Consider the following 26263-nt stretch of genomic DNA (forward strand, 5'->3'; position numbering starts at 1 on the left):
AATTATTGTAAGAAATGGAATTCATTCAAACATTAAGGGGTCACATTATAAATAAAGAAGAAATACATTAAAATTTCGTTTCATTACAAAAATTTATTCTACAAAGTTAATAACATAAATAAATTTAAATCTTGTTGCAGGTAATTTTAAATTTTTACACACCCGGTTTCATTCTTGTTGCCTGCATTTATTTGTCTAAAATTCGGGTAAATACACCTAGTTTTTTCTGTGAGGACGAGGGTATGAAACCCACATGGTAATATTTTGCATAGTAGAAGTAATCCATTGTCTAATTCCCGGATTCCGTACGTCCGTAAAAATTTCTGGATTACGCCCATTCAAAATTCCTTTTCGAAAAGAAAAAACACCAACGAGTTCGTAATTACGAACTAGAGGACCACCTTCATCACCCAAACAACTGCCTACTTTCGAATTTTTATCAAGAGCGCATATTGTTTCTTCTCCAATTTGAACAGCTTCGCGATAATATTGTTGACATAATTGTCGACTCATTAGCGGTATACGGCTCATTTTGAGCTCATCCGGAAATAATATTTTCCTAAAATACAAATAGAAAATATGTTTAGTGTGGTGAACCTAATTTTTCTTCTTCAAATTTGCATCTGTTTAGGACGCATTTCCGATTAGAAAAAAATAATCTTTTTTAAATTTTGTTTAAGAATCGTAAATATTATGAAGCATTCTTATATTACTTTACGTTATTGTTGAAAATTAATCTTTTTGTTTGCAAATTAAACTACTGGGTTGAAATTAATTTCTGTGGTTGTAAATATAAATATTTTGTTCAAAACTCATCTGTTTTGGTTGAAAATGATTTTTTTACTGTATAATGTACAATTCTATTTTTAGTTTAAAATTAACTTTTTTTGTTAAAAATTTAACTACGTGTTTGAAAACTCATTTATTTTGACAGAAATTCGCCCTTTTGGTAGAAATTTAGTTAAAAATTAAACTATTTGGTTGAAAATTAATTTAGTGGTCGAAGATTCTTAATATTAGTAAATAAATTCATTTCTGTTAGAAATTTTAATATTTTGTTAAAAATGATCTGTTTTAGTTGAAAATTAAATTTTTCCTTGCGGAAAATTGACCTAATCTACTGTTGGTTTCAAAATTATTGTTTAGTCGAAAATTCATATCTTTTGTTAAAAAACAGCCTTTTTGTATAAAGCTAGTTTTTCTGGTTAAAAATTAATATTTTTCTTTGAAAATTAAAATATTTGGTTGAAAAATGATTTTTTTCTGGAAGATTCTTCATTTCAGTTAAAAACTCATTTCTGTTATCAAAGGTCTAAATATTTGGTTGAAAATGCATTCCTTTTGGTTGAAAACAAAAGTTTTTTTCTTGCCGAAAATTGTACCTACTATTCCATTTTTGGATCAAAATTGATTTTTTTTTCGAAAATACAACTATTTGTTTTTTGATTCATTTATTTAATTGAAAATTGGGCATTTTGTTAGAAAACTAATTTTCTGCATTAAAAATTGATTTTTATGTTTAGAAATTAAATTATTTAGTTGAAAATTAATTCCTGTGGTTGAAAATTGAAAACATTTTTTAAAAATTCATCTGTTTTGGTTAAAAATTAATTTTTTTTAAATCAAAAATGTTTCTTCTGTTTCTGGTTCAAAGTTGATATTTTTGTTACAAAAAATTTAACTATTTCGTTGAAAATTAATTCTTTTTGTGAAATATTGCCTTTTATTGTAGAAAAGTAATTTTCTTGGTTAAAAATTAATATTTTCTTTTAAAAGTTAAACACGTTGGTTGAAAATCAGCTTTTTTGGTTACAAATTCTTCATTTGAGTAAAAAATTCATTTCTTTGGTTGAACCTTTAGTTGTTAAAAAATATTTTGTTTTTAATCAATATTAATTTTCTGTGTATTATAATTATACTATTCTATTTTTGGTTTAAAACTGATTTCTTTGTGAAAATTTTCAATTATTTATTTGAAAGTCTGGGTATATTGTTGAAAATTCGCCATTTTGGTAGAAAACTAATTTTCTTGACTGAAAATTATTTTTAATGATTGTAAATTAAACTATTTGTATGAAATTCATTTCTGTGGTGTAAGATTTAAGTATTTTGTTGAAAATTTGTTTGGTCAAAAATTAATTTTTTTGCTGTTGAATCTACTATTCTATTTTTGGTTCAAAATTAATTTTTTTTAGTTAGAAATTAAACTATTTGGTTAAAAATTAATTTAGTGTTTGAAGATTTTCAATTTTAGTTAAAAATCCATTTCTGCTGTTAAAAATTTTAAGATCTTGTCCTAATTCATCCTTTTTGGTTAAACACAAAATTTTTTTTCTTGCCGAAAATTGTTTCTTTATTAAAAATTAATTTTTATGTTTAAAACTTAAACTATTTGGTTGAAAATTTATTTTTTTAGTTAAAAATTTAAATATTTTTTTAAAAATCCATCTGTTTTGGTTGCAAATTAATAAAAAAATTTAAGTATTTGTTTGAAAGTTCGCGTATTTTCTTTAAAAATTCGTCATTTTTGTAGAAACGTAATTTTCTTCATTGAAAATTAATCATATTCTTTGTAAATTAAACTATTTGGTTGAAATTTATTTCTGTAGTTGAAAAATTTTAATATCTTGCATGAAAATTAATTTCTTTAGTTAAAAATAAACTTTTTATTGAAAAATCTACTATTCTATTGTTGATTAAAAAATTATTTTTTATTTATTTATTAATTCCAATATTAGTTAAGAACTAATTTCCATTGTTAAAATTTTTAATATTATATTTAAAGTTCATCTTTTTTGGTTACAAATTATTTTTTTCTTGTTGAAAATGGCCCTCTTTGATAGTTTCAAATTTATTTTTTTATTCGAAAATACAACTATTTGGTTAAAAATTCATGTTTTTATTTCAAATTCTTATTTTTGGTAGAAAATTAATTTTTATGGTTGGAAATCAAACTATTTCTTTAACAATTCACGTGTTGGTAATTAACTATCAGGTTAAAAATTGAACTAGTTTGTTGCAAATTATTTTTTTATTTAATTAACATTCATCAGTTTAGTTAAAACTTCATGTATTTGATAGAAAATATTACTAATTTATACAAAATTTATGTATTTTGTTGAAAATTAATTTTCCTGCTTCAAAATTCACCGACTTTTTAAAAAATTAATCTGTTTTATTTGAGGATTTATCAATTTTTTTTAATCCTTTTTTTGGGTGGAAAATTAATCTTATAGGCGAAACAATCCTCAACAAAAAAAACATTATAAATTTAAATAAATCAATAAAAACAGTGAAATAAATAAAATAGGAAAGTTTGAAAAAATAGTCGAATTTTCGACTAAAAAGATTTTAGTCCAATTTTAAATACTAAAATATCAAGTTTTAACAAAAAAGTTGATTTTATACTCCAGCAGTTGAATTTTTATCCGAAAAGAATTTTTTTAACAGAACAGTTAAATTTTTGAATTGAAAGGATATATTTTTTACTTAAGATTTTGAAATTTTAAACAAATAATAAATTTTTAAATTAAAAATATATTCATTAGGGGCAATAAACTTAGAAAAATAAAGAGAAAGAGTGAGAACAATATTTGATGCAAACAAACGAATTTTTTAAAATCCTGTTTATTTGATCTAAACCAATTTTTAAACTTGTCATTGTTTTTATCGTAAAAATCTGATCGTATGTCGAAACTGACTTAAATTGAACTCTGAAATAAGTCGAAAATTTTATAAAAACAAAAACAATGACATGTGGAAAATATCAAGGAAATTGTGGAATGTGAAATCTGGAATGTTAAATCATACCAATCAATTCTAATTTTTCAAACTGAAATACAATTTTTGACTTTTCAGTAAAAGAAGCTAATTTTTAAAAATAAAAAATCTGTAAAAAATATTTACCTTTTTATATACCAATATTTATTTTCTACTAAAATAATTAATCTTCAACCAAACAAATTTTAAAAAATTGTTAACAAAGGAGTTCAACTACCAACCAGGTATTTAAATAAAAAAGTAAAAGTTCAATTATCAGCAATAAAACTATTTGTGAAAGTTGAGTTAAAATAATTAATTTTGAACCAAAATAATGAACCTTTAACAAAATCGTAACATTTTCAGCCAAAGATAGACATTTTCAACTAAAATTATTAATGTTTACAAACAAACAAAAATCTTTCCACAAAAGAGTGTAACTTCCAACCAAGCAGTTGAATTTTAAAAACAAAATGCAAATTTTTTAACCAAACTGCTGGATTTTTAAATAAAAAATATTACTTTTAACCGAAAAATAAATTTTAAAATTTTCAGTAAAGAAATCAATGTAAAAAACAAAAAATTTTTACAAAGTCTTTGAATTTTCAGTCTAACAATTTAATTTTCAACCAAGTAGTTTAATTTGCAAATAAACAGTTAAATTTGCAACTGAAAAAGGTAAAATCTATGTTAAGATTTTAATGAAGAAATATCAGTTTTTAAACAAAAATTCATTAGTATAACTTCTAGTAAAAAGCTCATTTTTAACAAGACAATGAATTAACCAAAAATAATTTTCACGAAAATATTTGAATATAAAAAAATTTGAATTTTTTAATCGAAGAAATAAATTGTTTACAATCGAGTTTAGCGTTTAATTAAGTATTTTAATTTTCAACTAAATAGTTAAATTTTCAAGTAAAAAATATACACATATTTTGTAGCATATTTAACCATTTCGTTGAAAATTTATGGTTTTAGTTGAAAATTATATTATTTCGGTAGAAAATTTCACTATTTGGTTAAAAATTAATCTATTTATTTAAAAATTGAACTATTTAGTAGAAAATTTAGTTTTAGCAGAAAATGTATCTTTTTTTGGTTGGAAATCAAGTAATTGGATCGATGTTAAAATAATTTTATTAAAATAACATATTCTACCTTTTTCTAATTAATCTTGTTTTCTCAAAGTTCAACTATTTAGCCGAAAAGTACTCATTTTTGTTTAAATTTGAATGGTTGAACGCTCGCTCTTTTCTTTAAATTTAAATTTTTAAACTTAAAATTTACCGATTTCATATTTGGTTAAAAAACTGACCCTTTTTGGGTAGAAAATTAAATTTCTTTGTTAGAAATCTATCCATTTTAGTAGAAAACTCGTTATTTTGGTTCGTAATTATTATTTTTTTTATTGAAATTTTGACTATTTCAGTTGAAAGTTCAGCGTTTTAGTTTTAAAAAAATTTGTTTGGTTAAAAATGTACAAATTTTTTCAAAGATTTTGTTCTTTGTTGAAATTTTAAACATTATCGAAAAACTCTTTTTCTTTGGTTAAAAATTTAATTTTTGGACTGAAAACTTAATTATTTAATTTTTCGTTAGAAAGTTATGTTTTTTATATAAGAATTCAACAATTTGGTTGAAAATTGATGTATGGTCAAAGAGTAACTTTTTTTTGAAATTATATAGGTACGGTTAAGTATTAAACTATTTATTTGAAAATTCAATAATTTATTGAAAAATTAACTTTTTGTAGGGAAAATTCTATCGCTGGTTTGAAAATTTAACTGTTCTATAGATAATTTGTCTTTTTGGCGTCAAAATTGAATAATTTTGAATAAAAAAGATATTTTTTGGCAAAACATTAATCTCCTTGGTGGAATTTAACGATTTTATTTTTTTCTGAAAACTTATCTTTTTAAAAGTTTAGCTATTTTGTTTAAAATTACTTTTTTTGTTGTATTTTAATTTTTCGCTAAAAATTTAACTATTTTCTTGAATCTTAAACTGCTGGTTTATAATTTAAACTCCAGTCGTACAGAATCATATTTAAAATTAAAATTTAAGTCGTATTTGGTTCAAAATTATTTTCTTCTTTGATAACATATAAGGTTCTTTAAATGAAAATTTAACTATTCAATTTTTTGTGGAAAAATAATATTCCTAAGCTTAAAATTCAACTATTTGATTGAAAATTTTTTATTTTTTTTTAAAGTTTGTCTTTTTAAGTGAAAAAAATATTTTTTGTGAAAAGCTTATTCTTCTAATTAAAAAATAATCTTTTGAGTTGATAGTCTAACCATTTTCGATTGAAAGTGAATTTTTTTATTGAAAAGGCTACTATGATACTCTCGGTTAGTAGTTATTTTTTTGTTAAAAGTTCTTATTTGTGGGTTGAAAATTGAATTTTTTCATTGAACCTGAAGGTTTAACTATTTCAGCAAAAATTCTTTTTTTCGGTTAAAGATTCATAATTTTATTTTAAGTTTTATTACATTTGTTGGACAATACCTGTTTATTGACAAATATTTTTGTACTGAAAATAAAAAAAAATTCAGAATTTTTTATATACAACTTTAAAAATGTAATTTCTAAAAAATTCACCTTGGGCTGGGTTCGAACTTACGGTATCGTACGGACGCATCCCCAACCGCCGAAGCTGAGAGGAGTACCAGGTCTTATGTAAACTGGACTGTGTAGAGGAATTGGTTGATTTAGTTTTCCCAAGCCAAACTGGAAATATGGAAAAACTCTTATCAAGGCAAGATTGTATGTCAAAGTTCTTGGATTAAACCGTGGGTGTTTTAATATCCTTTTTATAATGTGAATCTTGCCCTGGTGTCTCGAGAGTGAACCAGATAGAATAATATAATTTACATTTCTCTCATTAACACAGTTAGCAGCAGTTATCACAATACTGTTGGATAAAATAGTTCCAGAACAGTAACTAACTCCAGATCTTAGAATATTTACAATGTATGAAGCTTGAAAAATTGACAATGGTCTATCTGCATAGGATGTTGAGTCAATTAAACGTTTTTTACGGAACTGATGATTTGATGATCCCTCTGAAATAATGGAAAGTCATAAGCATTATTTAGTGATTTATTATTCATAAAAATATTTGGAAATTTCAATCATATCTATTCCCAGCTGAAAATTATTGAGGTTACCTGTACAGGTTTATGTGGAGCTTCGCATCCAGAAACAGGTCCAGGATCTTCCAAGGCTTTGGCCTCGGAGGATCCTGGACATATTTCTCGAAGCGAGTCTGCAAATAAACTTGTACAGGTAATCTGGATGGTGGCTGTACAGGAATTTGACGAAGGCACCTGTACATGTTCTTTCGAACCAACCTGTTTGCAAGCTAACCTTTGAATGATCCTTCACAATTTCCTTCAGGTGGTTTTTTTTTTTCTTTTTTAAAGAAACCTATACATGTTTCTGTACAGGTTCTTTTTAAAGATTCCTTTGTTGGCTTTTTGGGAGGGATCCTATACATTATTATTTCGGAATTTGACAATTGAACAATCTTATTATCGGGTATTTTCCAATTCGGGAATTTTATAAGGTGTCCTGGAATTTGAATACTTCAGAATATTATAATTCGGTAATATTATAAACTTTTCGGGAGTTTCATTTTTGAGGAATTATTCAGGAATTTTATTACTCGGAAATTCTATTCTTGGGGAATTTTATTCTTTGGAAATCTTATCACTCGGAAACTTTATTATTTAGGAAATTCATTAGTCCGGAATTTTATTATTCGAGAATTTCCCAAATTGGGAATTTTATTTTTCGGAAATTTTATAATTCAGGAATTCTATTATCAGAGAAATTTTACTATTGGGTAATTTTATAGTTAGGGGTTTATGTTGTTTAGAAATTATATTATTTAAGAATTTTTCAGCTCGGGAATTTCATTATTCGTCAATTTTAGAATTTTAGCATTCTATTATTCGGGAATTTTCCGATATGGAAATTTATTTGTCCGAAATTTTATTCTTTAGAAATTCAATTATTCAGGAATCTTTCAATTAAGGAATTTTATTATTCTAGAATTCAACAAGCTTGCAATTTAATCATTCGGGATTTTATTATTCGGAATTCTTCCAATTGGAGAATTTACCAAATTAGAAATTTAATTATTCCGAAATTTTATAATTCGAAAATGTTATTATGCAGGAAAATTATTATACCAGAATTTCATTGTTCGGAAATTTTATTCTCTAGAAATGTTATTATTGAGGAAATTGATTATTTGGGAATTTTCCAGTTCGGGAATTTCATTTTTTGTCAATTTTAGAATTCGGCAATTATATTATTCGGGGATTTTCCGATATGGACATTTATTCTTCAGAAATGTTATTATTCAGGAATGTTCCAAGTGAGGAATTTTATGATTCTAGAGTTTGCCAATTTTGTAATTTAATTATTCGGTAATCTCCCAATTGGAGAATTTTTTTATTCTAGAATTGTCTAATTCAGCTATTTGATTATTCTGGAATTTTTTCATTGAGGACATTGATTATTCGTGAATTTTGCAAATAGGGAATTTTGATATTCGTGAACTTTATAATTAGAGAGTTAAATTATTTAGGATTTTTTTCTCGGAAATTTTATTATTAAGGACATTTTTCATTCTAGAATTTGATTATTCGTAGATTTTATAATAGTCGGGGATTCTATTATTCGGGAATTTTATTATTAAGTATATTTATTATTCGAAAATCTTCCAATTGAGGAATTTTATTATTATAAAATTTTCCAATTTAGCAATTTTATTATTCGAGAATCTTTCAATTAAGTAATTTTATTAGTCTAGAATTTGCCAAATTTAGCCATTTGATTATTTTGAAATTTTATTATTCAGAAATGTTTAATATTTGGGAATCTTACTCTTCGGAAATTTTATTATTAAGGACATTGATTTTGCGGGAACCTTCGAACTCGGAAAGGTGGTTATTCGGAAAGTCTATTATTCGGAAATTTTATTATTTAGGCATTTTATTTTTCAGGAATCTCATTATTCAGGACTTTTCCGAAACGGGAATTAGTTTCTCGGAAATTTAAATATTAAGAAATTTTATTATTCGGGAATTTTACTATTTGGAAATTTTATGGTTGAGGAATTATATTGTTCAGGAATTTTATTATTAAAGAATTTTCCAGTTCGGGAATTTTATTACTCGTCAATTTTAGAATTCGGGAATTCTATTATTTGGGAATTTTTTCGATATGGACATTTATTTTTCGGAAATTTTATTCTTCGGAAATGTTATTATTCAGGAATCTTCCAATTGAGGAATTTTATGATTCTAGAATTTGATAATTTTTTAATTTAATCATTCGGGAATCTCCCAATTGGAGAATTTTATCATTCTAGAACTTTCCGATTCAGAAATTTGATCATTCGGGAATTTTATTATTATGGACATTGATTATTGGGGGATTTTATAATATTTGGGAATTCTATTATTCGGAAATTTTATTTTTAAGTATATTTATCATTAAGTAAATATTATTTTTCGGAAATTTCATTATTAAGGACTTTGATTATCCGGAAATTCTATTATTCTCGAATTTTATTAATTGGGAATTTTATTATTCGGGAATCTTTCAATTGTATTATTGAGGAAATTTATTTTTTCGGAATTTGGGAATATAATTTTTCTCAAATTTTATTCTTCGGAAATTGTATTGATCAGGACATTTGTTATTCAGGAATTTTATTATTGGAGAATTTAAAAAACAATGTATCAAAATTCCTGATGACTTTTGGGAGAAAATTACCCAAGCTTCCAGAATGTCCTTAATTATTTCCTAAAATTTTTAAAAAGTATAAGGATGATTTTAAACCAATATTTTTAAATTTGCAAAATAATTAAATTTAATAAAAAATTCAATCAAGTTTAGGAGACATTTAGAAGTTTTTAAAATATTAGAAATTAATTTTAAACTTGAAAAGAATTGTAAAAAGTTTTAAAAAAAAGTACATTTTTGAATATTTATGAATAAAAAATTATAACCTTATCGCGAATTTTAATATTCGAAAATTTCCTCATTCGCTAATGTAATAAACTGTTTGGGAATTTTATTGTTCGGGAACTTTCTAATTTGGTAATATTATAAGGTATTCAGGAATTTTTGTTTTTAGAAAATTTTCAATTCGTGAATACTATTATTTGTGAATTTTCCAATTGGGAAATTTTATTATTCGTCAAGTATATAATTCCGGAATTCTATTATTCGGAAATTTTTAAATCGGGAATAATATTATTCTGAAATTACTCTGAATTATTCTGAATTACTCACCGCAACGATTAATATTCTACAAAAAAAAAGTGACAGCAAAGTACAGAATTTTGAAACCAAGAAGTTAGAATAAATGATAAAAATGATTGAGAATTTAGTATATAAAACTTGCGAGAATTTTAAATTTACTATTTGAAAGTTAAAAAGCTAAGTTAAAGCAGGTCCGTTAATCTAGTCCCTTCACAGTCGAGTTCTGGGATTTTTCATAGCTCAGAATATTGGGCTTTTTTGGGCTCTTGGAATCCAAAAAAAATTTCGTCAAACCAACCCTTAACTTCTAAAATTAACCCTTAACGCGACAACCCTTAACGTCAAAAATCAACCCCTCTCTACCACGTAGATACGACTTTTCCAAAAACTAACTTTTTTAAAATTTTACATTGTCAATAAAGTCTCTGATTTTTGGGCCCCTCGAAAATATCGATCATGATTTTTGGGCTCTAACCCTAAGCGTAAAAAATCAACCCCTCCCTCTCCGTACATAAGACTGTCAAAAAATATTTTTGAGGATTTTATCAAAATTGATTTTTGACGTTAAGGTCGGAGCTTAAAAATCGTAGCGGGTATATCCGTGGAGCCCAAATTTAGACTCTATTCCTGCTGTCAAATTATCAAAAAGATTATTTTTTGAGAAAGTAGTATGTACGAGGTAGAGACGGGATAATTTTTGACGTTGAAGGTTGGACCCCGAAAATCGTTCTGGGTATTTTCTGGGAGCTTAAAAGAAGTCCAAAAATATGCCGTGATTAAATTACTAAAAAATTTCAATTTTTCCAAGGGGGTTGATTCTGCAAGTTAAGGGTTTGTTCGAGGAAATTTTTTTTGCAGATTTCAAGAGCCCAAAAAAGCCCGAAATTCTGGCGGATTTGAATTTTTATTATTGAGTGCTTTTAAGAAGTGGAGGTGCTGGGTCAATGTAAGCTAGTACCTCCACAAGAAATCTTAATGGAATTGTTAAAACGATAATCATACATTTGATTTGAAAGATCGAAAAACATCGTTTGAAGCTGCGATACAAAGCATATGATAATCTCAAACGACTAAATAAAAAATAACTCACTCCAGCCAAAGATTTAGCCTTCAGAAGGAGGAACTAAATACACGAATTAAATACAACTAAATACATAAACACGCATACAATTAATATTTTTATTATTATACACGTACTTTATTTACTACATACTATGATGTGGTATTCTATATCTCGCCCAAATTAGGTAAATTCACGTCCAATCAACATAAATTCAATTTCAAATTCCTTGATAAACTATACCTGGTCGAGTACAGAGTTTATTCAAGATCTGTCATAGGACAGAAGTCTCGAGGGTTTTGGCATGTTGCCAAGAAACAAAACTCTCGAGAGTTAGGCATTGTAATCCTGCAGCTCCGGTCCGTTACCAGACTGGGGGGTCATAATAATTTTTAAAAATACACACATCCACTAATATCGCCGAAACCTTTTTGTTTATTTTTGTTCACTAGATACTCTTCGGGCCGGTGGGCCCGACCACCACACTACGCCCTCGACACCCACACACATTCACATCGATAGATTCGCGACTAGGAAGTCGTGAATCGTTAATTCACTCACGACACCTCCACTTCACGTTGACAGGAGGAAAGCACGGCCATATAGGAATTCTTCACCAGCTGTTTAGTATTCGAACTGTCAAAATACTAGGAGCCGACAACTTTGAGCGCGCACTACGTATAGTAGGTGTGCCGGACTAAGTGTTGCGTCGCGCATGTGGCGCATGTGCGTGAAGTGGCGAGTTAAAATGGCGATCCATCTGGAACACTTCAAAGCGAGTGAGGCGGGGAATCAGGGAAAATGGCTACCCACTATAGAACACTCAAAATTCAAGTGTGCCTTCACATGCTTAGTTTCGTAGCTTAGTCGGCAGTCTAGGTGCGTAATCTATGGCCTTAGCACCAATTCTATACTCGACGTCGTCGACACTAACTCTGTGTTCGACCATAGTACAGCCCACCTCGTTAGTAGTCTGTCTCCCCTGACTACGCCGAAAATGTAATTATACGAAGTTAACGCACGCATCTTGTTTGGGCTATAATAAGCCTACCCGGTAAGGGACTAATCGAATTGGGATTGGGCCTGACGCTCTAATTAAATGTGGGACCGTCACGACATAATAAGGCCAGATAAGTAAAGGTATGTGTCTTCATTTTGCCTTCATTAATTTGTAATTACTGCGTGGTCGATATTCAGAGTGGTGGGGACAGTTAGCCAACAATTCAAGTGAAATTTGTTCTTTTCCAATACGGCCTTGGATGTGTAAAATATTGATTTAAATTCTATGCGGTGGTAAGAACTGACTAAGTGCGATCGTCCAAGATGGCAGTGACCTTAGCTGACCTTTCGGGTCAGTAATGGACCGCCATGGTGGAAGTTCGTTAGTAAACCAAATCACATGCCGAGGGTGTAATACTATAAGCAGTAACTTCTGCTTTGTATAAGTTTGTGTGTATCACTTATAAGATTTTTAGTGAGTGTCTGGTCGGTAGTGAGCATCAGATTAGCACGATCGTCCAAAATGGCGGCGACCTTCGTTGACCTTTTGTGTCATTCATTGACCGCTATATTGGAGGGTTGTTAAGAATTTATTTACATGAATTCCATAATGATCAGTCTATTTATAAAGTTTTTAGTGAGAGTCTGGTCGGTAGTGAGCATCAGATTAGCACGATCGTGCAGAATGGCGTCGACCTTCATTGACGTTTTGTGTCATTCATTGACCGCCATATTGGAGGGTCGTTAAAAAATCATTCACATGATTTCAGTAATGATCAGTCTTGTTGTAACTTAGGTAACTAGAATTAACCCTTCAGGAACTAAGGAAGCATTTTTAAATAATAAGGCTTTAGGCATAATTATGTTTTTCTTTTACGGGATTATTTAAATGTAGTGTGAGGCAATCAAATGCCACTTCAATAAATGATTATTTTGTTACCCGTAATATCTGGTCCTACCTCAGTTATTAAACATTGATTGTTGTTCTGGGAGTTTTCTATTTTTCTTGCTCAATTACTCCAAACCCTAACCCTCTCTGTGTTGAGCTAGTGGAGAGTTAAATAATAATAGATAGAAGTCAGTTAAAATCAGATTACTACCTTTTTTCGTTTTAGGTCATTTAAATATTCACAAACGATCTGGCGACCTCCAGGCAAAATGGTAGTCGATATCTCAAGATATCGGTATGAGAACTCGCCATTAAAACTTTATTCAAGTAAATTAATAATTGGTCTAGCAATAGCCAATAGCCTGGCAGCCTAAAATTCAAATAGTTATTCGCTGGAGTTTAGCCTATATGTTAGAAGAATTTTTTTAAATTGTTGATTGGCTGAAAATCTGGCTAATAAATGACCTAATAAAAAGCCAAGGTTATAATAAATAATCGCATGCTTAATCGATATGAAAAATCGGAATAAGTGCGGCGAGATTCGAAACCTAACTTACCTAAAGCACTAATGCATTCCCTGACAACTAAACCCCACGGCTAACTTACATTATGGAATATTTGGAAAAAATCTCGGCTAAACGGCGGCACTTAAAATCTCAGGGCATTATGATTTTCAATTACCAAATTTACTTTTTATAAAGTACATTTTTTTAACGGAACTGATAATATTCTTGTATGAATAATATTATCTAATTTGGTCTCTCAGTAACTCAATATAATAAACTTGAGTGTATTTAGATGTAATATTTTATAAGCTGTACTCATTGAATTAAATCTTATTGCCTTAAGTGTATAAATTTTGCGAGAAAGAATTCCTAATGTTTTAAATTCCATAGTAAATGAATGAATTTAAAATAGAAAGAGTTGACTTTTATTTAAAATATTGTGAATGTAAAACTTCAGTAATCACAGATATATTTATATTACAGGATCAAGGTGTAGAGAGAAGCAATACATTTTTGATAAAATAAGAATAAATGAACCCTTTGTTCTAATTTTTATTTTTCAACATTAATTATTCAAATTGAAGCAATGCAATATAAATATAGAAAAATGTTTATTTTTTATTTTCAAAATAAATAAAACTTTGAATCTTGTTGAAGAATAAAGTTACTTCTGTTAATTAGAAAAATAATGTTCTAATTTTAAATAATTGCAGTTAAAAAAATTCCGGCATTTATATTGAATTTTCTGGAATTCCCTAGGTTTAATTAAAGCCTTGGCAGAGATAACGGTGGGCCAACAAGAATCTATTTTCTTGAAATCTGTATTAGAACTATGAGTAGATGGTGAAATAGTTTGTTATAATGCCATATGTATCTTTTTAAACAAACAAATACATCATTTAATTCATATGTATTTTAAGATTTTTTACGTTTCAGCAACTACTGCGTTTCTTAAAAAATAACTCAACATAGTGTTACCATTAATTAGTAATAAAAAAAAAAAAAAATAATAATTTTATCAAATGCGTTGTACTCGTGATTAAAAAATTGAATTAGTCGAGCTCTTTATTTGAAAAAAAACAAGATTATTTTAAAAAATCGTAACATTGTAAAGAGCATGTCAAAATGAAAACTCTAGTCAATTGTGAGTCACGATAAAAACATAAACAATGATGTACAATGATGTTTTTTTAATGAGTTTTAATTAGCTGGAATTTACATTCTGACATTGTGTTCATAAATTTTTATGATAGTTTTTAATATATCTGAAATTTTTTAATAATGCTAAATAATTTTAACAATATTTAGGATACCTTTAAGAAAGGCACACAGCAGTTGCGAAAAGTATAGAATTTAAAAAGTAAATATGATTTAAATTATGGTTCTGTTTGTTTTTATTTTCATGTGCCTCTAAAACAGAAAAAGCGCTTTTTTAATTTATTATTTGTAATTTTTATAGACATTTTTAGGCAAAATTTTATAAAATTTACTTCAAAATACATTGTGGAAAGAGACACTATGGACATTGTCGTCATTGAGTGTCTAAAAGATTACCTTGCAAATCTTGTTGATAATGAGAATTATTAGGAATTAATTTAAATTTACGGAAAATAAAAAATTAATTTTGATTTGTTTTAATAATTTTCAAAATTTTCATAACAACTAATTTCGAAAATTTTTCTTATATCTGGAAATCTTACAGAAGAAGCTACTAAACTTTGGTAAACATTACAAGGAATGAGTTAATCATTTCCAATTTGCGTATAAAAAAAACTAAGCAAATCTCTTTCACAAATAAATATTTATTATTAAAATTGTAGTATCTCACATCACTCACCAATGTTTTCTTCGAATAAGGCTGCAATTTCTTCAGTCAAAACGGCACAAAATATTAAAAGAGCCAAGCAAGACGTTTTTCCCATTTCGAAAAAAATTCGCTGATCAAAAAATAAAAGAAGAATTCCGGTTTTAAATTGTCTGATGATAGACAAAGTTAATAGAAGATGATAAGCAACATCATATTTTATACTCTCCCTTTATTTGCGATGGTCCAGGATAATGAGTAGTTAAATATTGCAGTTGTGATTCACAGACAATGTAAGATATTTGGTAATTCCCCAAGTAGGAGACATCAATTTTGAAAATTTATAACCCAATTAAACCTGTACATTATGACCAAATGACGCAAATGGTTAGCAATGTATTTGATTTTTATAATTAGAGTACACATCGTTCATAAATTATATTGCATAAAAAAAAGAAAAGTTATTCTATGCAAAGTCTGGACTCATCTTCATTGAGGAAAGTCAACAACATTTTTTGCAGTCGCTTTATACAATTTATTTATAGCACTCATTGCCAGAAAAATAATGCTTCTCATTCTATAAAATTATTTGAGGAATATTTGAAAAAGGGGCTTTTTTGAATGACCAAAATGTATGCTAATCCGAATAATCATACACATTTGGTTTGGTAAACTAAATTTTAAATAGCAAAAATTATTCTTGGCTCAAAGAAATTCTTAGCAAAGCACCTCTAATCACTATGCTATGGTCCAAAAAAGAAAATGTATGTTTTTTTAAGAAAGAGAATACAGAAGAATTTGAGAGAATTTAAATGAAATGCATATTCTGAAGTAATGAAAATTGCACATTTATAAATGAATTGCGATATTTTCAAAAGATCCATCTTAATATTTGGATAATCAATTTTTGAGATAACCAAGTATTTTAATCACCATATAATATCTATGCTATGAGTAAATCAAACAAATTTTTTGTTTCATACAAATTTGGTACAAAAGAATTTATAAGAATTCAAATTAATAATGCACATTATAAAAATTGTGGAAACACAAATATTTTTTCGTAATCTAATTTCGACAAAATTCTCTTATTTTTAGAGTTTAGGCTTTGTCTTTTTTTATTGAGCTTAAGAAAAATAATTCATACAGGAATTGTGTTATGTTTTCAAAATTATTATTATATAATTCTACTAACCAAAAATGTTGTTAGGTTTAACCAAGTATTTTGTGTGACCAGTGAAGATCTAATCACTAAGCAGGAAAATCAGTTTTGTTTTAAACAAATGATATACAAAAGAATTTTGAAAAATTAAAATAAATGGATATTCTAAAAATTGCAGAAACATAAATATTGTTCAAAAATGAAAATTTCATCATAAAATTTTACTAATTAGAGGTATCCTTGAGTGAAATAGATATTTTTTGGCAATCTAATAATGTTATGGTCGAACCAAGGAAAATAGGTTTTTTTTTCAAACATAGATACCACAAAACAATTTAAAATATTTTTAATGAATTGTATATTCTCAAGTAATGATGACTATAAAAAAATAAACAATTTTTAAAAATCTAAGTTTTATCATTAAATTTGACTAACTTAAAATTGCTGCTGTGTCAACTAAGCATTTTGCTGATCAATAAACATCTCATCAATATGCTATATTTGAACCAAGGAAATTTTATTTTTAAACAACTAAAATACAAAATAATTTAAAAGAATCCAAATGAACTACAAGTTCTGAATAAAAGGACACTCTAGAAACATAAATATTTTTCGAAAACCAAAGTTGCATCATCAAATGTTGCTAACTAAGAATTATTGTTTAGTCAATCACGTATATTATTAAGTTCACCAAGCATTTTGTTTAAAATTTGAAAAAAGATAAAAATTTTCTTAAAAAAAGAAAAGAGAAAAATTCTTTTCTTTTTTAGAAAAAATCAAAAAAGAGAAAGGAAAAATGGGAAGACAGCCAAACAAAATACCCTTCTTTCGCTTTTTTTTTAATTATTTCGTCTTTTTTATTTTTATTACTTTCAAAGCGCAACAAGAAAACTTTTTGAAGAAATAATCACCAACTTTTCGACATTCATAATTTTTTTTCTTTAAAACAAAAAAAATTTTCAAATAAAAGTAGAAACATTTTTATTGGTGGATGTCCAAATGTAGTCGTTGGATTTTTGGTTTTATTTGCAGGAATTTTGCACAGTAGCTTGATAATTGGACGTGAAATAGGATTTTTAAATTGATTTAAATCTAATTTAAATTTCTTAAGGTTCCAAGAAATTTGTTTTCTTCTAATAAAGACAATGCAAAATAATTTGAAGGAATTTAAATGAATAATGTTTATTCTGGAACATAACAAGCATATAAATATTTGTCTCTCATCTTATTTCGAATTAATTGCGCTATATTTGGGTTCTTAATCTTTGTTTTTTTATTTAACGTCAAAGAAAGACAGATATATGAATTGTAATATTTTTTCAAAAGTTGCACCGCCAAATTGCACTGGCCAGAAATTGTTCTTGGGTCCACCAAACATTTTGTTGAGCATTTAATAATTATGCTGTGTTTGTTCCAAGGAAAATTATTTTGTTTGCAACGAATATAATATAACAAAATACGAAAGAATTAAAACAATATTTATATTCTGACGTAACGCAATTTAAAAAAAAGAATATATTTTTGAGAAATTTAGGTTGCATCATTAAACTTTAATAAAAAAATGTTGTAGGCGAAAATTATTTTAATGATCATGTCTCACTGTCAAAATAAATACAATAATAAGAAACAAAATAATTTTATTTAAAAAAGGACTTTGGATTAATATGATCAAAATAATAATAAATATTAAATACATTAACAAAAGCTCGTTTCTTAAAAACAAAGAATTTTTTTAATCTCTAAATTTTTCTTACTTTGGCTTTAAAGACATAAGCATTGTTAGATTATAAATCAGTAATAAGTTATACTTTATTGGACAAAGTGATTCTATGGAAAGTATAAAATACAACCTAATTATTTATATTTCGTTTGATAAACCATATTTTATTCACTAAAAAATATTTTTGGTTAACTAAATATTTTGACAATAGACCATTTAAACATTATACTATGGTTGAAACAAGAAAATTTTTTCCAAACAAACATAATACCAAAGATTTTAATAGAGTTTAAATGAAATCCATATTCTAAATTAGTGAGACTTGCAAAATAATATACGAATTGTGGTATTTTTTCAAAAGTTACCTCATAAAATTTTATTTAAAAAAAATTGTGGTCGGTTCAATCATCTATTTTCTTGGCTATCTAGTAACTATATGCAGTTCAACCAATAAAAATTTGGTAGCCTCCAACAAATATGTATAATACTTAAAAAAATTTTTAAATTCATTTGCATAATACATGTTCTGAAAATAGCGGAAAAATAAATATTTAAGCAAATTTTAATTTCCTTAAATTGAGCTATATTTAGGGTTTAATATTTGTCTTCCTTTCGCTGTTTTGGTTGAAACAGGAAATGAAATAAATAAAATAAAATACTGAAAAATTTAGATGAATTCAAACGATTTGCATATTCTAAAGTATTAAAAATTGAAGTAACACAAATATTTTTCAAAAATATAAGTTGGATCATGAAATTTTACAAACCACAAGTTTTTGTTAGGTGAAGGAATCATTTTCTTGACCATCTAATAAATATGGTATGGCTCAACCAAGGAAAGTTAGATTGTTTCAAACAAATATCATGCAAAAGAATTCGAAAGAATTCAAATAAAATTTATATTCTCAAGTATCGAAAATTAAAAAATGTGAATATTTTCGAAAATCTAAGTTGCATCATCAAATTCTACTAACTAAAAATTGTTTTTGGGTTTAAAAAGTAGTTTACCGACCATCTAATAACTATGCTATAATGAAATCAAGGAATATTAGCTTACCTCAAACAAATATAATACAGAAGAATTTGAAGGAATTGAAATCAAATGCATATTGTGAAATCATTAATATTGAAGAATCATAATTATTTATCAGAAATTTCAATTGCATCAAGAAGTTTTACAAACAAAAAATTGTTGTTGATCAAACAAGTTCACCTGAAAATCTAATAACTAAATGCTCCTGAACCGACACAAAATTGGGAGCTTTCAACAAATACAATACAATTTTTTTTAATTCAATTGCATAATGCATATTATGACAATCTCTAAAACATTATTATTTGAAAAATAAGTAAATTCCATAAAATTGAGTTACGTTTAGGGAATAATTTTTGTCTTTCTTTCACTGTTCTGGTTGAAACAAGAAATGAAAAAGATAGAATAAAATAAATTACAAAAGAATTTGAGAAAATTCAAACGAGTTTCATGTTCTGAAGTAATAAAAATTGAAAAAACATAAATATTTCTTAAAAATGTAAGTTGGATTATAACATTTTACGAACTTAAAATTGTTATTGGGTGAACAAAGTATTCTGTTTACTATCGAATAAATATGCTATGCTTCAATCAAGGAAATTTTGTTTGCTCCAAACAAATTTAATGTAAAAGAATTCAAAAGAATTCAAATAAAATTCATTTTCCGAAGTATTAAAAATTATAAAAACATAAATATTTTTGGAAAATTTAAATTGCATCACCAGGTTTACCTACCAAAAAGTGTTGCTTGCTCAACCAAGTATTTTTTTGGCCATCTAATAACGATTTGCTATTAAAGACAGGCAAATGTAGTTTCTAGCAAATAAAATACATAACAATTTTTGAAAATTCAATTGCATGATAGATATTCTGATAATTTCAGAAACATAAATATTTAAAAAAATGTAATTTCCGCAAAATTTTGCTAGGTTTAGTGTTTAATCTTTGTACTTATTTCATTTAGAACAAACAAAAAATTTTTACGATTTATAATATTACATTCAAAAAATTATGAAGTAAAATAAAAAAGAATTTAAGAGAATTCAAACGAGTTTCATATTCTGAAGAAATGATAATTGGAGAAACAAAAATATTTTTGAAAATCTAAGTTGACCACCTAATAAATATGGTATGGTTCAACTAAGCAAAATTAGTTCGTTTCAAACAAATTTAATGCAGAATAATTGGAAAGAATTCAAATAATATTTCTATTCTTAAGCATTGAAAATTAATAAAATATATAATTTTCAAAAATATAAATTGTATCGCCAAATTCTACTAATCAAAAACTGTTGTTGAGTCCACAAAGTATTTTATTGACCATCTGATAACCTATCAGCATCAGACTGTAGTGTTGTCGATTATAAATTACAAAATTAGTTTAAAAGCAAATTTTTTAATAAAATATACTAAAAGAAACAAAATAATGCGATTTAAAAAGTGGTGTTGAGGTCATAATATAATAATAACAATAATAATATAGAGAATAAAGACAAAAGTTTTTTTTTATAATTTAAAAATGGTAGGAACATAAATATTTTTCCAAAACCTAATTTCGATCAAATTCTTTTATATCTAGGCTTAAATCTTAGTCTTTTAATTATTTAAATTTAAACAAAGAATCGTAAACGAGTTGTGATATTTTCTAAAAAATTGGAACGTCATTTGCCAAAAACGGGAATAAGGCAAGGACAAATTCAAATTTAGAATATCACGTTTCAAAAAAATTTCCATGGATTTCATAATTTTTATAAAGATTTTTAAGGATTTTAGGGAATTTAACAAAATTCTGATAGGTAGATTTTAAAGATTATCTAAATCCCTAAAAATCGATCAAAATTAGGTGTAAATTATTTACAATTTCATAAAAATATTTTGAAATGTACAGGACTGCCATAAAATCCTTCAAATTCAATTAAAAGATTTTTAAAAGTTTACATAACAATGCACTGATAAATCGTGTTTAGTGGTGTATAGAAATAATTAAAAATATCAAGAAAAAAACTTATTTGACCAAAAAATACGATTTTTCAACAAAAATAGGTAAGTTTAAAAGAAAAGTCAAATATTTAAATTTTTGGAAAATAGAATTAATATTTTCAACCAAAACAAAGTTACTAAACACATTCGATTTAGATAAGTTTTCAAGCACAAAACTGAACTCTAAATTAAAATGGTGAATCTTGAATCAAAATTACTTTTTAACAAATAGGTGAGTTTTCAATCAAGAACAATATTTTTTACCGAAAAAGACGATATTTTAACAAAATACATGAATTTTTAACTAAGAAGGTTTTTTTATATCTAAAAGACCAATTTTCAACAAAATAAATAAATTTTCCCCCCACAGAAAGAAATTTCTAATGAAAATGATTAATCTTTCATCGAGCAAAATGAATTTTTAAAAACGAACATTCATTTTCTAGAAGGAAATTAACGTTTAACAAAATATATTTATTTTCAATCAAATGATTAACTTTGTATCTAAAAAAGATAAATTTTAAACCGAAAACCCAATAGACTAAGAAGATTAATTTTCTACAAAATTCGATGTGCTTAAGCAATTCAAAAAATATTTTAAAATCCTTCTCAATACTTCGAAATTTCTCTGGACTATTTAAAGTCTCTAAAAATCCTTGAAAATTCTTAGAAATCCCACAAAATTCTTTGAAATACTGGGTAAGTTCTGGAAATTTTCTGAAATGCCTAAGAATCCTTCGAAATTCCGGAAAAACCTTTCAAATCTTTAGGGTTTCCTTAAAATCCTTGAACATCTTTAAAAATTCTTCCATATCCTTGAGCATTTTTTAAATATTTTAGAATCCTTTCCAATACTTACCAATTTCTGTAGACTGTAAGGATTTCTGTAAGGATTTCTTAAAATCCTTAAATTTTTTTATAAATCCCATAAAATTCTTAAAAATACTTGGAAACTTCTAGCACATCTTTAAAATGACTGAAAATAAATTCAAATTCCGCAAATGTCTTTCAGATCTTTCGGGATCCCTTGAAATCCTTTGAAATTTTTTTTAATCTTTAGATATCCTTAAGCTTGTATTAAAATATTTTAAAATCCTTTTTAGTACTTTGGGATTTCTGTAGATTATTGAAGGAGTAAACATGTTTTTAAATTCTTTGAAATCTTTAGGAATTATTTTTAAATCCTTTAAAATCACATGAAAAATTTAAAAATCCTTACATATCTTTCGGAATTTTTTAAAATCCATAAACATTTTTATAAATCCTACAAAATGCGTTGAAATATTTGGATGCTTTTAGAAATTCTTGAAAATGATTAAAAATCAATCGAAATTCCGCAAAAAACTTTCCAATTTTTAGAAAGACCTTGAAATCCTTTTAAATCTGCACAAATTCTTTGTCATCTTTAAGCATGTTTTAAAATATTTGAAAATTTCCTTAGACCCTTTAAAATCTCTGAAAATCACTTGAAATTTCCTAAAAATCTTTTGAAATCTTCAGGAATTCCTTAAGATTCTTCAAAATTACACTAAATGTTTCAAAATAATTGCATGTTTTTGGGTATTTCTAAAAATACTTTAACATCTTAGGAAATCCTTTAAAATCTTTTGAAATGCCTGGAAAGTTCTAGAAATTTTCTAAAATGACTAAAAATCCTTCGAAATTCCAATGAAACCTCTCAAATCTTTAGGGTTCCTTTAAAATCCTTGGAAATCTTTATAAACTCTTCCACATCCTTAACCATGTTGCAAAATATTTTTAAATCCTTTTCGTTACCTGGAAATTCTTGCAGATCCTTTAAAGTCTCTGAAAATCATGAAAAATTTCTTTAAAATCTTTAGAAATCTCTTGAAATCCCTCGAAATCCTTAAAAATCACTTGAAATCTTTAAGAATCCTTATATATCTTAGAGGATCTCTTAAAATCCTTGAAAAAATTTAGAAATCCTTTGAAACACTTGGAAATTTTTGGAAGTTCTTTTAAATGACTAAAAATCAATAAAAATTCCGCAAAAGTCTTACAAATCTTCAGGAATCTCTAAAAATCCTTCAAAATCACTTAAAATCTTCAAAAAGGCTTGCATATTTTCAAGGATTTTTTAGAACCCCTTAAAAATTTTAGAAATCCTTTGAAACACTTGGACATTTTTCGAAATTCTTTGAAATTACTCAAAATCAATCGAAATTCCGCAACAGACTTTCAAAACTTTTAAATTTTTGGGAATCCTTCAAAATCCTAGGAAATCTTTTAAAATCCTTCTATATATTTAAGCATGTTTCAAAATATTTTAAAATCCTTTTCGTTAGCTAGAAATTCTTGCAGATTCTTTGAAGTCGCTGAAAATCATGCAAAATTTCTTAAAAATCTTTTGAAATCTCTAAAAATCCTTGCATAACTTAGGAATCCCTTTAATCCTTCAAAGTTACATAAAATCTTCAAAAATCCTTCCATATCTTTTATTACTAAAAATCCTTTAACATTTTTTAGAAATCCTTTAAAATATTTTGAAATGCTTGGAAATTCATTAAAATGAATAAAAATCAATCAAAATTCCGCAAAAAACTTTGAAATCTCTAGAGATCCCTTGAAATCCTTTGAAATATTTTAAGTTGTTTAAGCATTTTTTTAAATAATTTGAAATCCTGTTCAATACTTGGAAATTTCTGAAGACCCGTTAAGGTCTCTGAAAATCACTTAACATTTTTTTAAATCTTTTGAAATGTTTAGGAATTCTTTTAAAATCCTTCAAAATCTCGTAAATTTTCTAAAAAAAACTTGCATAACTTTGACTTAGTTTTAAAAATACTTTAACATTTTTTGAAATCCTTTGAAATACTTGAAAACTGCTACTTTTGAAATCTTTAGAAATTCTGTAAAATCCTTCAAAATCAGAAAGAAGAATTTCGTCTAAAATTGCCATTTTTAATAAGAAATCTTTAGATTGAAAAGAAGATCATTATTTTTTCATTAAAATTTTAGGTTAGGTTGAATTTTGACATAAAAACTCGTATTTTCGACAAACAAAAAGAATTTTAATTTCAGCAAGATTCAGAATCTTTTAAAAATTTTGTCATGAAATTGGCATTTTTATATAAAAATAATTAGATACAAATCCCATGACCTTTGTTTGAAATAATAACATATACAAGATTGCAAAATTTTAAATTATTTTACCGGTTTTCGTCCTAACTTAAAATTGAAAATAAAAAATCACCATATTTTTAGTAAATTTTACAATTTATCAATAACTTTCAATTACATTGGTGCGTTCTCTCCGCAGCTTATTGGGCAACCGTAGCTTAGTGGGCAAGATCACCACACCGGCAATCGAAAGGACCTGGGTTCAAATCCCAGCGGCTGGTGGCAATTTTTTCAATAAGAATAAATAAATCTTGTAAAATATAATTATTATAAGTATAATTTTTAATCCTCATGATGTGGCACGTGTAATGAAATCCATTCACGGTATGTGGGATGAGCCATATTCAGAAAAATGTCAGGTAATTTTGGATCTATGTTTCCGAGACCCCAGCTGAGAACACCTGCCAATTTACCATCGATTGTAAAAGGTCCACCGGAATCGCCCAAACAAGCCCTTTTTTGATTATTCTTATCATGAGTACAAAAATTTAAATCTGTAACAATAATCGGACCACCTGTGTCTGTGGTCAAATTTTCGTAGGCCTTTTGGCAATTAGAGAGACCAATTGTACTTATCCTAATTGATCGTAATTCCTCTGGATATGACCTGTCGTTTCTAAAATGGGAGAAATAATTATTTTTAGGGGCGGGGGGGGGGGGGGGGGGGGGGGGGGGGAATGTTTTGACTTTTTAAAAAGGAAATTTGAAATCATTTTTTTAATAAACAATTTCTTGAAGTTTGTGAAGCGACTTTAATGTGTGTCACGACTAATAAAAGTTGTAGAAAAATATAATTTTTTTAACAAAATTTTTTTTTTAATTTCTAAAAAGATGAAATTTAAAAAAAAAGAAAAAAAAATGGAACTAAAATGTAGAATTTGTAACACCTAAAGAATATCTTTCTACAAAGCTGTTAAATTTTAAACCCAGAAATATATATTTTCAACAAAAAGGTTAATTTTTAACTAAAGAGTTTAATTTTTACAAAAAAAAAACTAATTTTTGACACAATGGTTGAATTTTTAATAGGAAAATATAAATTTTGAAAAAATTATTTGCATCTTTTTACAAAAAAGTTTAATTGTTTACGAAAAAAGTTGAATTTGCATTGCAAAAGCAATATTTTCGATGAAAAATATTAATTTTGAATTGACAATATTTAACTTAAACCGAAAAAGGTCAATTTTAAATAATATAAATAAATTTTTCACCAAGTAATTTGATGGTCAACTAAAAAAAAATCATTTTTAAATTTTCAAACAAGGAAATAGTAACATTTTCAATAAAAAATTTTAATTATCGAAACAAATTTTTAACCATAAAGACAAATTTCTTGACAAAAAACCGAATTTTTTATTTGGAAATATAAATTTTGAATAGAAAAATTAATTTTTAACAAAACAGTTAAATTTTCACTAAAAAGATAAATTATCTACAAAAAAAGTTGTATTCTCAAATTAATTTTCAAAAAACGAAATTCAACCAAACTATAGAATTGTGAAAAACAAAAAGATGATTTTTCTATAAAGCTGTTAAATTTTCAACACAGAAATATGTATTTTCAAGAAAACTGTTAATTTTTAAATAAAGAATTTAATTTTTACAAAAAAAAAATGCATTTTTGATACAACAGTTGAATTTTTAACAGAAAAATATACATTCTAAACAAATTGTTTACATTCTTTACAAAAAAGTTCAATTTTCTGAGAAAAAAAGTATAATTTGCATTGCAAAAGCAATATTTTCGATGAAAAATATTAATTTTTAATTGATAAAATTAATCTTACTCCAAAAAATACTAATTTTAAATATTATAAATAAATTTTCAACCCAGTAATTTAACTCTCAACTTAAAAAGAACTGTTTTTAAATATTTATACAAGGAAATAGTAACATTTTCAATAAAAAATTTTAACCATAAAGAC

At 26.2% G+C, this 26263-nt stretch overlaps 1 protein-coding gene across 1 annotated transcript in view; it reads right to left on the reverse strand.

Moving 5' to 3' along the window:
- Window positions 1-216: 216 nt before the first annotated feature.
- The window catches only part of LOC117173919 (trypsin-like), a 28513-nt gene continuing 2466 nt past the window's right edge, over window positions 217-26263 (reverse strand). Inside the window, exons 2-4 of the mRNA XM_033362565.1 lie at window positions 11348-11375; window positions 6386-6827; window positions 217-559 (exon numbers count right to left, since the gene is read on the reverse strand). Coding sequence (XP_033218456.1) covers window positions 217-559; window positions 6386-6827; window positions 11348-11375 — 813 coding nt within the window. The remainder of the gene's footprint in view (window positions 560-6385; window positions 6828-11347; window positions 11376-26263) is intronic.

This window comes from Belonocnema kinseyi, chromosome 5, assembly GCF_010883055.1.
Source record: "Belonocnema kinseyi isolate 2016_QV_RU_SX_M_011 chromosome 5, B_treatae_v1, whole genome shotgun sequence".
In the NCBI taxonomy this organism is placed as follows: Eukaryota; Metazoa; Arthropoda; class Insecta; order Hymenoptera; family Cynipidae; genus Belonocnema; species Belonocnema kinseyi.